The 15,013-nt window shown below is 40.2% G+C and overlaps 2 protein-coding genes across 2 annotated transcripts; both read left to right on the top strand.

Annotated features, from left to right (window-relative positions):
• Positions 1-2,083: 2,083 nt before the first annotated feature.
• Positions 2,084-10,943, top strand: LOC306979564 (SRSF protein kinase 3-like). The gene is made up of 15 exons (XM_079578571.1): positions 2,084-2,262; positions 4,350-4,590; positions 4,677-4,785; positions 4,866-4,953; positions 6,124-6,211; positions 7,126-7,232; positions 7,308-7,473; positions 7,641-7,666; positions 7,768-7,824; positions 8,353-8,686; positions 8,771-8,868; positions 9,595-9,702; positions 10,084-10,153; positions 10,389-10,481; positions 10,544-10,943. The coding sequence occupies exons 2-15, from the start codon at positions 4,359-4,361 to the stop codon at positions 10,726-10,728; spliced, it is 1,761 nt and encodes a 586-aa protein (XP_079434697.1). The 5' UTR covers positions 2,084-2,262; positions 4,350-4,358; the 3' UTR covers positions 10,729-10,943.
• Positions 10,944-11,128: 185 nt separating this feature from the next.
• Positions 11,129-14,693, top strand: comtb (catechol-O-methyltransferase b). Its single transcript, XM_079578597.1, has 6 exons — positions 11,129-11,214; positions 11,969-12,141; positions 13,727-13,844; positions 13,930-14,123; positions 14,245-14,376; positions 14,458-14,693. Exons 2-6 carry the CDS (start codon positions 11,977-11,979, stop codon positions 14,635-14,637), a joined length of 789 nt encoding a protein of 262 aa, XP_079434723.1. The 5' UTR covers positions 11,129-11,214; positions 11,969-11,976; the 3' UTR covers positions 14,638-14,693.
• The last annotated feature ends 320 nt before the right edge of the window (positions 14,694-15,013 follow it).

The raw sequence follows: 15,013 nt of genomic DNA, 5'->3' as shown, positions 1-15,013 counted from the left end.
TCAAGCGTGAAACACATATAACTGCAAATAATAATTGTTACTTTATTTTTTTCTTTCGGTATATATTTGCATCTACACAAATAACATAACAACAGGCTGTAGCACAAATTATACTCGCACAATGATACAATAAAACAGACAATTGTGCAGAGGCAGGTAGTACTCAGTTACATTTACTCAAGTACATGTACTTTTATTTTTTTTCAAAAATATGTTTATTGAAATTTTCAATTTAAAGGTACACTGCGTAACATTTTGAACTATACTGTTGCCGGCAAAACAAAACATGCTCCTAATGACCAGCTCTACACAGAAAATGTATTACTGTAGTGTGTAATAAAGAATGGATTTGGATGAGGACCTAACCTGTTTAAATCTCAAATTCTACTGCCTTTCGTCACATCTCCATGGAAACGAGCTGGAGACGTACCTTCTCCCGGTAAAGTTTACAGTCATATCTTAGGAGGGGTGAGCCTCATAGATGTTTGCATTTTTCAATGATGAAAAATGATGACAACAAATGCTTGTATTTCAATTTTAGTTATTGGGTAAAATTCTATGCGGACAAAACATATAAAACACACACATACAAGAAAATGGTCCCCCGACCATAAAACCCACCCTTCACTCAATTACAACAAAAATATTTTCTACAAATCAAAGTCTTTTACAAGGCGTAGAAAGGGCAACCAAATGTCTTTAAAGTCCTCCAGTTTTCCTTTGGCAATATATGTCAGTTTCTCCAGCGCCGAGTCACTCGACATTAGTTTAATCCACTGTTTCACTCCAGGTCTTTCTGTGTCCTTCCATTTCAAAGCAATACTATATTTCACCTGCACCAGGCAAACATTTACAAGTTTCTTGTTTTTTGTATTGCATTTGAAGCTATTTGGAAAAAATTGCAATATACAGAGTTGACCATCTATGGGCATTTTACATTCAATTAAATCAGAAATGAACGCACACATTTTCTTCCAAAGGATTTGAAGTTCCTGCCACATACAATGATAAAGTGTCCCCCTTTTCTTTACCACATTTGATACAATCATCCGGTATATTAGGGTTGAAGGTTTCACTGGTAATTTGTTTCACTGATAATTTGTTTTTGTACAAGCAAACAGGAGTTATTCCACTCCTCGACTGAAATGTCTGCTTCCATATCGGATCTCCAGGCTGGCAAATATGAAAGACTTTCTTTTGAGGCTGCAATTAAAATATTATAACATTTAGAAATTAAATTGTGCTTTTTAGAGTAGCTTTATCATACGGTACGTTTTACTTCTACTTGAAACACTTATTATAAAGTATCTGTTCTCTTAATTGAGAAAAAAAATATTATCACTTTTTCCACTGTGAGTAAATATTTAATGCAAAATGGCAAATGCTTTATTTTGATTTGTAAAATGTAGTTCGTCTCGTGCATCTATTATTTTGTTCTTCTGTATTTTCTGCCATTTTCTTGGAATTTTCTTTGTAATTATCAAAACATAAAATCATTTGCACATGATTTTATGTTTTGTTTCACACAATTTATGGCGTCAGTGAAAATAAATCAGTTACTCAGTACACACAGTCCTCCAGTAACACTTTCTTCAAGTGCTTGTTTTCCTTTTACTTAAATATTTGGGCCACTACTATTTACTTGTACTTGAGTAAAATTATGTCAAAGTAACGTTACTCTTACTTGAGTAAATATTTTGGCTACTCTACTCACCTCTGCATTTGTGTTCAAACGGGTTAAAATTAGGAAAAGATTTTCTATTTCTGGAAAAAAATGGTGTCACATGTGCCCCTGGTCTGAATCAGTTGACCAATAAATATATAATAAATAAACAGACAAACATGTTGAACCAGTGAACTAGGTGAGTTTTTCTTCTTCTTTTTAGCTAAATCTGATATTGTGTAAACTCTGGTATGCGAAGCCCTCATGCTCAGGTTGTATTCAATATTTTGTAATCACTAATGTGCCTGTTTGGGAGCTGCGTCATCAACGTCAACTGCAAAATAAAAAAATAAATAGGGAAAAGCACAGATCCTCAATGCAGCTGAGTCTACTCCATTTGTCTCTGTGTGATTACACCCACAAAACACTGTGCAGTGAGTTTTGGCAGCGCGCGCTATTTCTGGACAGGTGAGAGCCGCCGCGTGCGCAGACGAGAAGGGGGGGGCGCGCGCGCACAGTCAGTGTCCTCGTGCTTGTCTGTTTTTCTCTCTTCAACGAAACAAGGGACGCCACGGCAGTAAACGAAGGGACATAGGCAAGTAACCTTATGTTTTTTCGAGTTTTTTCTTGAGCTACACATTCTTCTTCTGGGTAGGCCTAATCTGCTGTGATTTTGTCCCCACAAAAAAAAAAAAAAAAAAAATAGATGTCTGTTTGCACTAGTCAAAACTTGAAATGCTCTCACGTAGCGATCTAGGCCGGACCTGTAGGCAACATTTAGAAATACGCCAAGATTATGCATATGACGTAATATCACGTGAGAATGGCGTTGTTAATGTTCATACCGTGTTAATACGAAGGGCAGCAAGTCAGCAGTCTTCAGCAGTCAACACAGCAGAGCAGATGTTCATTTCTTTAGTAATAACAAGACATGATGTTTAAAGTGTTATTGCAGTAATAAAAATGTTAAGCACTTTCTCAGGAGTTGTAGAAAGTTGAGTTGCAGCAGACCAGAGTCAGGAGCTATTTACGTTGACATGCCATTCATCCAGCTAAAAATAAGTACCCACTGTCACTGGCTTTTTTGAAATGTCAAGTAACCCCCTTCAAACAACAAGCTGCAACAGTCATGTCATAAAGTGCTAATAGCAGGATGTAATGTTTCATAGTTTCCCAATACAATAGAGTTTATATTATAATGAAGAAAAAACGTTCTGATGTTCTAATACATGAAATCTGGATCTAAGTAAATTAAAAGATGAAAGATGGTTTGAAGTCCAGATCAAAGCAGAGGACCACTAAGGTTCATTCAGTGAAATGTCCAGAGTGTTTCCAAAGCTGCTTCTTCAGTAAGTGATTCTTCCTCTCGCTCTTGTGGTCGTATGTGGTTTAAACTCTGGCCAGGGGTCAGGAGTCCAGGACTGCCATCATTTCTTGTTTGCACTAAATACATTTGAGTAATAATCTTTGAATTAATCAGTATCTATCCATTGAGAGCCTGCTCAAACATTTAGAAACCAAGCTGACCCAAAACCTGAAAAGTAGTAAATAAATAAATAATTGGTTCTCTCCCTTTACACATTAGAACTGTAACATCTTTGGAGAGTTTCAAGCGCTCGCTGAAGACTCACTTTTTTGCACTGGCCTTCGGCACGAGCTGAGCTGAGCATTTTTCTCATGTTGTTTTATTATTCTATTTGTATTAAATGTTGATTGTTTTATTTTATGAATCTGTACAGCACTTTGGGGCAGTGGCTGCTGTTTGTAAATGTGCTCTATAAATAAATTTGACCTTGACCTTTGACCCTTAGAGCAGACCTGGGCAAATTTCGGCCCACGGCCACATCCGGCCCGCGAGATGATTGAATCTGACCCACAACTTGTAGGGCATTAATTCCCGAGTATGTCAACTAAAAAAAAGGATGTTTCTAGTCCATTCCTTTGAAGAGTTTTTTTTTAAAGAAATGACCAGAATGCTCACTCCAGCCACTAGGGTGCATTTTAAATAAAAATATAAGGAAAGAATTCCATATGTGTCCAGCAGAGGGCACTGACATAATGAGAGATCAGGATACAAACAACACATTGGCTACAATCCTGGCTTATTATTTTTCATTTATTGAAAAAAGTTTCCTCAATAGTATTTTCCCAATCAAAACATATTTTTATTGAGGAGCTTTTGTTAACGGACCCCGGCAATACACTCCCCATGTATGTTTTGCCCCCCAGGGAAATTCACTTGGAGACCCCTGCTATCACTTCACTTTCCAGAAACTCCGTTTTGGCGCTTTCAGTGCGATGGTAGAAGTTAACGAGTATAAGAATTTGAATAAGCTAGATAACGATGCACACACATGCACGTCCTTGGCTTGATATGGCTAAATATTTTCAGTAAATAATAGTCCTACTAAATACCAGTATCAGATATTCAAAATACACAATTTAGTGTAATGTACAATAGGATAAAGTTGCAGAATAAGTTCGAGTTATTGTTGGTGCGGCCCTCCGACTCCATTCAGGCTTCTTATGAAAATGTATTGCCCACCCCTGCCTTAGAGGGTAATTTTGTCCTCACTGTCCTCACTCTCATTTGTAAACTGTGGGTGTAGAAGCTCTGATGTCACATAATAAACCTCTACATTATTTTGTTCATCCCCAGCCTTGCCCTGTTTAATCCCACAGGCAGTGGTAGGACATGTCGTCATCATACGCTGCTGCTATATCGGCCCTCATCCCAAACAGCCTCTCAAATACACCCAACCAGGCCGGTTCACAGCCAGTGCCACAATCTGATGAGAGCCCCAGCCTCCCCAGCTCATTCATGAGGCCTGCCCCGCAACAGAAGTCCGTTCAGAAACAGCCTCAGCCGCTCGAACTATCTGCCGCCTTTGAGGAACAGCAAGAGAATCCGGATGACTATGGCGTTGGTAGGAAAAACCGGAGCAAGTGATCATTCTGTGGTTTCTAATTTTACTGTAATATGTTTTTTTTCATGCCTGTGTTTGTGCTGCAGGTGGTTATTATCCTGTTGAAACTGGTGACATTTTTGCAGACCGCTACCAAGTGGTGAAGAAGTTGGGATGGGGTCACTTCTCAACAGTTTGGCTCTGCTGGGATATGGTGTAAGCAAAGGCATCTCTAGCGGGCCGTTATGTCATCAGGATATCAATATGATTTCGTAATAAGGTCCCGTGTGTTATAGGAACAGCCAGTTTGTTGCTCTGAAAGTTGTCAAAAGCGCTCAGACCTTCACAGAGACGGCGCTCGATGAGATCAAGCTTCTTAAATGCGTAAGTGCAATTTGCCCTTTGTTGTTTTACACAATCAAACTTTTCACACATACCTCGATTTTTGTTTCGTTTTATTCACTCATCCATTGTTGAGTTTCTGTGTTCTCTGATACTATTTCCATCCCAGTGGCGATACTGAGATATGGAAAAATGACTCTGCCATACTATTCCCTGTCCATTCCATGCAGGGAACTAGTCTGGTCACGGAGCAGTTTGAACGAACACAAACAGATTGTCAGTAAAATAAACCAATTAGCAATTAGCGGACGTGACGACAGCTGTAGTCCAATTCACAAAATATGAACTGAATATAAATATAAACTCACACGGAGAACGCGGAGGCAAAATCCTCTACTTCATCCATGATTAGTTTTGGCTAATGTTAATGTTAATTGAACTAGTAACAACATAGTGGTGCAGCGAGTGATGTAGCCTTGTCATTGATCGTGATTGGTTCGGCTAGACCCGAGCCGCCAATCAGCAACTTGCTCACCGTGTATGGCCAGACCCACCTTTCACGCAGAAGAGAAGTGGGTGTGGTTTATCAAGCTAGAAAAATGGTGGCATGTTCCTTTAAGACTTTACAGGATTGGTTTCTGGTAGATTTTCCCTGCTGATTGAACCGTCTCCATGGTAACGCATATGTTCCATCCAGAAAACCTACCAAAAACCCTAAAAACAATATATCCTGGAGCGTTCTATAGGCCAGCGTTTCCCAGCAAGGGTTTACGGGGACAAAGTTGCAAAATGCACTTTTAAACGTTTTGCACCTAAACAACAGAACTCTAGTAAATGGTAAATGGTCTCAACTTATATAGCGCTTTTCCACCTACGTTAGGCACTCAAAGCGCTTTACAGCAAGGATCCACTCACCCATTCATACTCTCATTCATACACCAATGTACGCAGACACTGGGGGCAATGTGGGTGAAGTGTGAGGAGGTGAGATTCGAACCCCCGACCTTCCGATCATGAGACGACCCGCTCTACCATCTGTGCCACTGTCGCCCCAGTAGTAAATTAGCGAAATTAGGGTCAAAATGGTTGATAAGCCTAATAACTGCTTCATGCTATTCTGAATATATAATATATCAATCGGCCAGTGTTAAGATAATTTCTGAATGTATTTAAAAAAATTATTTATTGTGCAAATTTGTACACTCTTCCCAGGTGAGGGAGAGTGACTCTAAGGACCCCAGAAGGGAGCGGGTTGTACATCTTCTCGATGACTTCAGGATCTCTGGAGTAAACGGGGAACGTATCTTTTTCAGAGGGTACATACAGACGGCATCTTAGATAGGGCTGGGTACCGTTCAGACGATACCAGTCCGGTTTAGAAAAGAAAGGTTCAGGTACTAGAGGTATCGAAAGCAAACAACCAAACAGAAATATAGAGTCTTTATATTCAAGTTTTGATACTGTTGGTCAGCAAAATTTAAAAGAAAAAGAGTGAAACACAAGTTGGAAAAAAAAAATGGGGGGAAATTTGGGGAAAAAATTGGGAAAGAATTTGCGAAAAAAAAAAAAAGAAAATTTGGGGGAAAAAATGGGGAAAAACAGAAAAATTTGGCGAAATTTAAGGATTTTTTTTTTGGGGGGGGGGGGGGATTTTGGGGGGAAAAACAGAAAAATTGGTTGAAAATGGGGGAAAAATAAGAAAAACTTGGAAAGTGTTTCTTCTGCCCTTTTGTAGTTAAGGGTAGTTTATTGGTTGTTTCAACTCAAACAAATGATACAAATGCAGAGACGAAATTGCATGGAAAGAAGAGGAATTAATTATTATTCACCTGTTTTATGGTTCTATATGACAAATAATTTAGTATAGGTATCGGAAAAAGTTTTGTTCAGGTATCGAAAACCAAGCATCGTTTAAGTACCGGTGTCTTAATGTAGCGATACCCAGCCCTAATCTTAGACTTCCTTCCCCCCGCTAGGCTTCGCCTCCTATCTATGTATGTTTTATCCCCTTTGGAAACAATACATGATGCAACATTGAATAGGAGAGCGAGTAAAATTTACATTGTTGGTTTTGGTCCAAAGTCATTCCCTACTTTACTAACGCATAACCACATATGACTCCCTCCAGAGCTTTACGTGTATGGTAATGCTAACAGCAACTAGCCAACTTGTGTCCTACTTACTTCATACTTAGAGTCTTTAACAGCTCTTCAGACGTGTGCATGGTTCTTGAAGTGCTGGGACATCAAGTGCTGAGATGGATAGTAATGTCCAAGTACACTGGACTGCCCCTGTCCTGTGTCAAGAGCATCATCAGGCAGGTACAGCCCGGTGTGGAAGTGCAGCGAGGCCGCCCCTACAGAGACGAGGAGAGCTCATGTGGCGCTTTGTTGCAGGTGCTGCAAGGCTTGGATTACCTTCACACCAAATGCAAGATCATCCACACAGACATCAAGCCAGAAAACATACTTCTGAGTGTGGATGAAGAGTATATTCAGAAGCTCGCAGCCAGCACTAAACTCTGGCGTCTTCCAGCGCCGCCCGCATTGCCAAACTCCACAGGTTAGTCTTGTTATCTGTTACATTCACTTCTTTTTATTATTCAGTAAGTCAAGCTTGTTCTGGGGATTTTGGTGGAGGGACTAGACGTTGTGCTTGAATTCTTTTCATCCTTCTGTATTTGTTTTTCTACATTTTTTCCTGATGATGATGAATTTAAATTCTTCCAGTGAACAAAAACTCCAGAGATAAACAGGTTGGCAAGCAGTATTTGTGACTGTTTCTTACTTTCCCTGCAGATTTTCTTTTTACTTGGAATAGTTTTTTATTAATTGTTGATCATTTTGACCTTCAAAGAGTTTGTCCAACTTATGGGGGAAGCTGACTGGGGTTTTCCATTCGCTGGGGGAGTGGGTAAGATGATGATGATGATGTTATGTTATCTTTCAGTTCTCTCTGCTGCTTGATGATGGCACCTACAGTTAGTTTATCCTAAATGTTTTTCTCAATCAAAATTCAAAGCAACATTATGTAAATTCTATTTACAATTTGGCCTGTGTTAGACTTACAAAACCATACATTTGAGACTTTGCATAGTGTTGCTCAAATCATACGTGCCAATACAGTACATCACACGTGCTGTTCCCTGTACTTGCTTGCTCATTTCTAATTCGCTAGCCTCCTCTTGTGGCTGTTTTTACCTCTAAATTTGCATTGCCAAAGGAAGTGTAAGAGCGGCTGTTTTACTTATGACTATTTTTAAATGATCCTTCAGTGTTGGCAACCTCTTTATACACACAGTATTGTAATGTGTTCTTTGCACAGTGGCTGTATTTTGCATGATTCTCTGCACTTCACCAGCAGGCATGATGTTGCTGTGAGGACCCACTCGTTCTGTGATTGCGCTTTTCAGCTCTTTATGTTTTCTGCTTTACCTTGTAGTCCAACAAAGTCTCAAAGCGCCCACTGGAGCGGCTGACGAGGAGAGACAGGAGTCGACGCGGACAGAATGCCGTGCACAAAGAAAAAGCTGACATTCCCTTCTCTGATGCGGCCGGTTACAGCCACAGCCACTGCAGCAGCGCAAAGCTCTCTGGCCTGAGCCTCTCACTGAGGAGACAGACTCTGCTGCTCGATGAGCGGCTGGATTCCTCTCCATACAGTTACAGGGAGTCTATTTGTTCACTGCCCGACCTGAGCAGACCATTCACTGTCCCGAGATCTGTGTTTCTGCATTCGGCTGCTAACAAACAGCCGCCTCCGTATAGTCCGCATGGTAAGATGATTTTATCACAGTTATTGCTTTAGTGCTATTTGTTCTCAGTGAGGTGAATATGACCATTCTTCTGATATCTTTTAGGTGCCAGCGATTCAGATAAAGCCTTGGACTTATTAAACCCACAGAATGCTGATCAAATCCAAATTAAAATTGCTGATCTTGGCAACGCCTGTTGGGTGGTGAGTGACTTTCTCTAAAATATAGATTCCTATTATTTTTTCATATGCGAAATTTTAAATTGTTACACTTACTGACCATGAGCTTTACATATTGTCCGGTGGATAGTACTGTATGCTTGGAGACGATGCACATTCAGGCCTACTTCTGCAAAAATTAGGCAACGTTATGTGGAACATGTCTCAGGGCGCTTTCACATCCGTTTTTCCTGAAAGTTTCTGTTTGGTTCAGTCTAAAGTTCCTGATGCGAACACTCCCAATGACCATGTTTGAGATTAAACAGCGCTCTCTTGTCCAGAACATGGTCTCAGTCCAGACCAAGGTCTGGTTCTGTCTAGTTTGGTTAAGGTTAAGAGTTTGATGAAAATATACTTTTGCCTTAAAATCAGTAAATAAGATAAATGAAACGTCTTCATGTTTCTTCTCAGCATATTTATGAGGTTGTCATGACAATGGTCAAGTCAGTCCAGAAAGTCCAGACTTTAAGGAAATAGTGACACTGAATGTTTGTGGATCAAACTGAAGATTTTCAAATTCTACGTCCAGACCTTAGTGCAGTTTATCAGGTGTGACAAATCCACGTCACAGTTTATGAGCCGTCCTCTGTTGCCTGCATGCAGCGTCATTATATCCCATCTGGGAAAATAAACACTTTGACTTGGTCCTCTGCTGCTGTAGGCTTTATTTAATGGAAGCATTAACCGTGGTATAACTTGTCTCTTCTACAGCACAAGCACTTCACGGATGGTATCCAGACCTGTCAGTACCGCTCAGTAGAGGTCCTTATTGGGGCCGAATACAACACTCCAGCTGACATCTGGAGCACAGCCTGTGTGGTAAGTACTTCTCAATAAGGTTGGGCGATATGCAAAAAAATAATGAAATTCATGTCGTAAATTTCTTTCCTTGCATTAAGTATCTGTATCTGTTTAAGTAACTGAAGCTATTTCTGAAAGCTCACACTTCAGTATAATACATTTACCTGTCACTCAATCAGACCATGAGGGAGACTGAGCGTGAGGAAAAAGTGTATTTGAGCTTTGAGCTGCATTAAACAGAGACTACAATATGATGATGTCTCCAAATCGTCAGATCATTGCGCGACATTACAGTTTTTATTGTCATATAAAGGTCTGGCATTTGTACTGTTCACTACTAATGCACAGACAAAACTAAACTACACTTTATTTAGTGATCACTGTGTATGTGCATTGCAGGCTTTTGAGCTGGCCACAGGAGATTATCTGTTTGATCCTCAAGCAGGAGCCACCTACTCCCGAGAAGAAGGTTGGTCTTGTTTTCTTGTTCCAGGTGCCAAGTTTTGTGATCTTATCTGACCAGTCTTGTCAAAACGTAAAACTAGCTTATATGATTTTTCATCAGCTGTGTCGTTTTCTGTGCTCCTTAATACTAATAGATTGTTGTTGTTTTGCCCCTCCTTTTCTTTGTATGTCCTACATTTCACATTAAGATATTATTTCCGGACCTCTGTGGTAATTTCCCTTCACATTTTCTCTTGTAGATCATATTGCCCACATAATGGAACTACTCGGACCGCTCCCCTCCCCGTTTGCTCTCTCGGGAAAGGATTACAAACTGTACTTCAACCGCAAAGGTAACATGATTGGACTTGCATTATTACTGTTGTATATCAGTCTCATGCTCATTTCACCTTAGGCAACCTGCGGCACATTTCAAAGCTGAAGCCATGGAGTTTATTGGAGATCCTGCTCGATAAATATGAGTGGCCGAGAGAGGAGGCGGTCCAGTTCAGTTCGTTACTGCACACAATGCTGGAGATATTGCCAGAGAAGAGAGCCACTGCTGCACAATGTCTCAAGCACCCCTGGATTTCGGATTAACTACTGTATACCTTTAATAAGCTCTTCTTGACTTCTTGGTTTACAGAAGTCTCCCTGCCTTACTGTCAAAGGAACATTATGATTTTTTTTTTGTGTAGCTCCACCGCTGTCTAAGTAGGAGCCAGCAAGAGAACAAGAAATATTCCAATAAATCATGCACAGCGTTAAGTTGATCTTTTTCATCTTGGAGAGTTTTGATTTTAAACGCCTAGTCTCTTTTGAATCTCAAAATGTTCATGAAATAAATTGTTAGAGAATCACAGAGGCACTTCGCTTGTGTTCAGTCGCTTCATCAGTGAGTGTAGGTGTGTATTCTGTGTCCACTTCTGGGCTACGACATTCCTTGCATGCTCAGTGTGCGCAGCTCAGAGGGGGCAGAACTCTGGAGGGAGGAGCTAGTTGTATATAAATACAAGCGTATGAAGGAACTAGAAAGCATGTAGCAATGCGAGGAGGGGAGAAGAGGACACTGAACGCTACAAAAACGTAAGTCACAGATGCATGAACATAATGCCTAAACTTTTTGCTCAGCTTTTATAGAGAATTGTGATGTTGCTGTTAAATAAATGTTGTTGTGAACTCTGCGGGTTACAGGAAATTGAAAGTGGGGCCCACACTAGTTTTACCCACATACTGTAGGCATGTGCAATGGGGCATTATCAACATGGCTGTCTGACTGAATGCTGAGGTGGTGTTTGTGATAGGAAAGGTTGAAGTCCTGGAGATGTGCCACAGATCTGAACCCTGGTTGCCATGCAACTCCATGTGGAAATCAGAAGGAATTACCTCAAACACCAGTGGTCTTTCACAGTTGCATTAGTTTGCGCTACAATGAGTCGTAGCCAGGCTCCCCATGCTTCACACAGAAGGGCCGTTTGTTGGACTTTTGGCTCTAGTTCTATCAGACTTATTAAGATTTCTAATCAGTCTGTGTTTGAGGGATTACTGCTACTGTTCTCATAATGTGCCAGTGATATGATCATGTGAGATATGAGTGGGTGTGCAGCACCTCCTCTGACAGTAGCAGCTCATAATGAATAGAAGAGCTGTGGCATTATTGTACACTGCATAGTAAACACCCATCTCATTAAGCCAATACAAAGGAGCAGGTAGAGAGTGACCACTTATCTGATGCAGATGCACTGCTGTTGAAAACATCACAAGGTGCTTTGAGTTTATCTCAGCCTTTTCATTGTGTACTTTTGTGTCCGGTATAAGCTGTTCACACCGTTTGTTGCAGTTTGCAGGATGCTGATGACCTGTGTTTGCCTGTGCGCTGGAGGAGCTGCCCTTATGTACATATTGTACCGATGGGTGCTCCCTTCTACAGTTCGCCAAGCTCTGGTGCTGCTGTGGCATGATTTCCTGTTGGAGAGGCTGCTGGACAAGATAACCGGCTCCACTCGACCACAGGTGGGCCCTCACTATACAAGACTCCAGAGACAAATTTGGGCAAATGCCCCTTAGTTTACTGGGTGCAACTAAATACTTTCCTTGATTGCACTGATGTGACCAGTTGGATCCTTGTCATCAAAATAGTACAGAGCTGGTAAAATACCTAGTTGCATCATTAGAAGACTAATAGCTTGACATTATAAGGCACGAGACCCAAGATAATGGTCTTGGTTCTCATGACGATTATCTAATCAAAATGCAAAGTGAGCCCCACACTTTGCCAGATCCTATGGCGGAAACCTGTTCCAACAAACCAGCACCTGTCCCCAATCAAGTCCTAGTTAGAGCTAGCACAGGGCTCCAATAAAGCTCATTCTGGAGGTTCTTAGCTTTCAAATGAATGGCATGCTCACAGTAAACTGCTTGTGTCCTCATATGCTGCTTAAGGCGATTGAAGTTCAGTTGTAGTTATGTTGCCTTCTTTAAACCAGCTAAGCTAAACTCAAGTTTCTCACTTAAAGGAACATAACATTGTGAATTATTACCAGTTCAATACAGAAAATCAAAGAATGGATATAGATGAGGGCCGTTTGAATCTCATATTTGCCTGCCTTAAGTCACGTCTCCATTAATACGAGCTGGAGGCGTCCCTGGCTCACACTTGTTTGTTCAGTCTCTTTTAGGTATTTGTTTTTTTTGGGTATCTGTGCTAATAATATACATTCTTTTATGGGGTGAAAAGTTACCCAGTGCTTTAAAAAGCTTTAAAAGCTTAAAGAATAGTTACTGGGAAGCTAGTACCCAACAAAACGTTTATCTCAGTAAAGAGTTTAAAATAGTGTAAAAAATACTGTATTACTTACTACCCTACGCTTGGCCAAGGATGAGCGGAACACACCGAATTACAACCAATTCAACTACTTAATGAAAACGATTTATTTTTCTTTATTTGTTATCTTTCCTATTCTGTGGATTTACTTAGCTTTATCCTACTCTTCTTATCAAATTTTAGTTTTTACTTAGTGGTAGTGGTATTAGTGGTGGTGATGAAGGTAGTGGTAATGGTAGTAGTGGCGACAGCACTAGTGGTACAAGTACCGGGAGTAGTTTTTGTTTGTTTGTTTTCCCTCTCTTTCTTTTATTACAAAGTATTTAACATTTTTTCTGCTTACTGGTATACCGTTCTATTTTCCTATGTCATGCCTCCTGCGTGTTGTATTATTATGTCTTTCTTTTTCTTTTCTTTTTTAATGTCTTTTGTTCCCTCTGCACCTTTGTAAATATGCACTTCTTGCACTAAAAAAAATAGAAAAAATAGAAAAAAAAACTGTATACATTGCCAAGTATAATAACAATAACAATAACAATAACAATAACGGTAATGCATTGGTTTTATATAGCGCTTTACATTGCATTATTCATTCTCTCCATACTTGGTGATGATAAGATAGTATTGTAGCAGAGCAAAGGCCTCAATATGTATTATATTACTTACTTCAATAGTAACTGCTACAAATAAACCCAATTTAACCATAGTCGAAGAACTTTCTCCACAAATAAAATAAGAATACTTTAACCTAAAAGTCTCAATATTTTGTTGCAGAGAATGTTGCGTGCAGTGCAGAAGAACGCCACTAGAGGAGACCCTTGCAGCGTGGTTAAGGCCATTGACGACTATTGCAAACATACAGAGTGGGCTATGAACGTGGGGGATGAGAAAGGTGGGTGTGTGTATCCTCATGAACAACTTTTTGTGGCTTATTTCTGAGTTTTTGCATTATGTCACACTCTTCTTGCCTCTACCAGGATGCATTGTGGACTCAGTGGTGTCTGAAGTGAAACCTACGACTGTATTAGAGCTGGGAACCTACTGTGGCTACTCTGCAGTGCGCATAGCCAGCCTTTTGCCTCCTAATGCCAAACTCATCACACTGGAGTTTAACCTAGAGACTGCGGCGATTGCTCGAGAAGTCATTGCTTTTGCAGGACTTCAAGATACAGTAAATATTAATTATTTGATAGGGTTAACATTTTTGCATATCCTTAAATTACTTTTTGGATCACGTAGTTCTGATCTAAATGCTGTATGTTCGAAATATCCAAATGTTGACTCTATTTCAGATCCATCTGGTTGAAGGAGCTTCCGGTGACTGGATCCCCAAAATGAAGGAGAGGTTTGGGGTAAAAACCTTTGATTTAATTTTTCTGGATCACTGGAAGGATCGCTATCTCCCCGACACAAAATTGCTCGAGGCAAGTTTGTTTTTCCGCCGCAGCTTATTTAATGTGATGCTGAATTTGTGACTAACTCCCAATTTGTTTATGTTAAATCAGAAATGTGCACTCCTAAGAGAAGGCACCGTTTTGCTGGCAGACAATGTCATCTGCCCTGGGACTCCTGATTACCTGGACTATGTTCGCAACAGCCCGCAGTATAAGAGCAAATTCTTCAAGTCCCATTTAGAGTACACGCAAGAGGAGGATGGCCTAGAGAAGTCTGTGTTCTTAGGATAGGAATTGCTACCTTTTATAATATGTTTATGCTGTGTACCTGATAGTTCATTTGAATAAAAACGTGATCAAATGTTTTTGTTGTCTTTTTTTCTACATCATCAGACACAATACTCCTATCAAAAAAACAAAACAAACTTAAAGTCACATCATACAACTTTTATGCAAAACAAAAGTTCATATTTGTGCACATTTGACCTTGTACAGTGTATGAGTGGTCAGCATGGTGCCTTTATTTTCCATCACAGTGGTCTCTAGGACGCTCCAGTATCAATTTCTTGGAAGGTTTTCTCAGCTGACGGACCCTCTCACCAGAAAACCAAAAAAAACAATTGATCCTGGAGCGTTGTAGAGACCACCGTGATGGAAAGTAGCTGAG

The sequence above is a fragment of the Gobius niger genome, assembly GCF_951799975.1.
Source record: "Gobius niger genome assembly, chromosome: 20".
Classification (NCBI taxonomy): domain Eukaryota; kingdom Metazoa; phylum Chordata; class Actinopteri; order Gobiiformes; family Gobiidae; genus Gobius; species Gobius niger.
The sequence above is the reverse complement of the archived record's forward strand: the minus strand, read 5'-3'. Positions and strand labels throughout refer to the sequence as shown.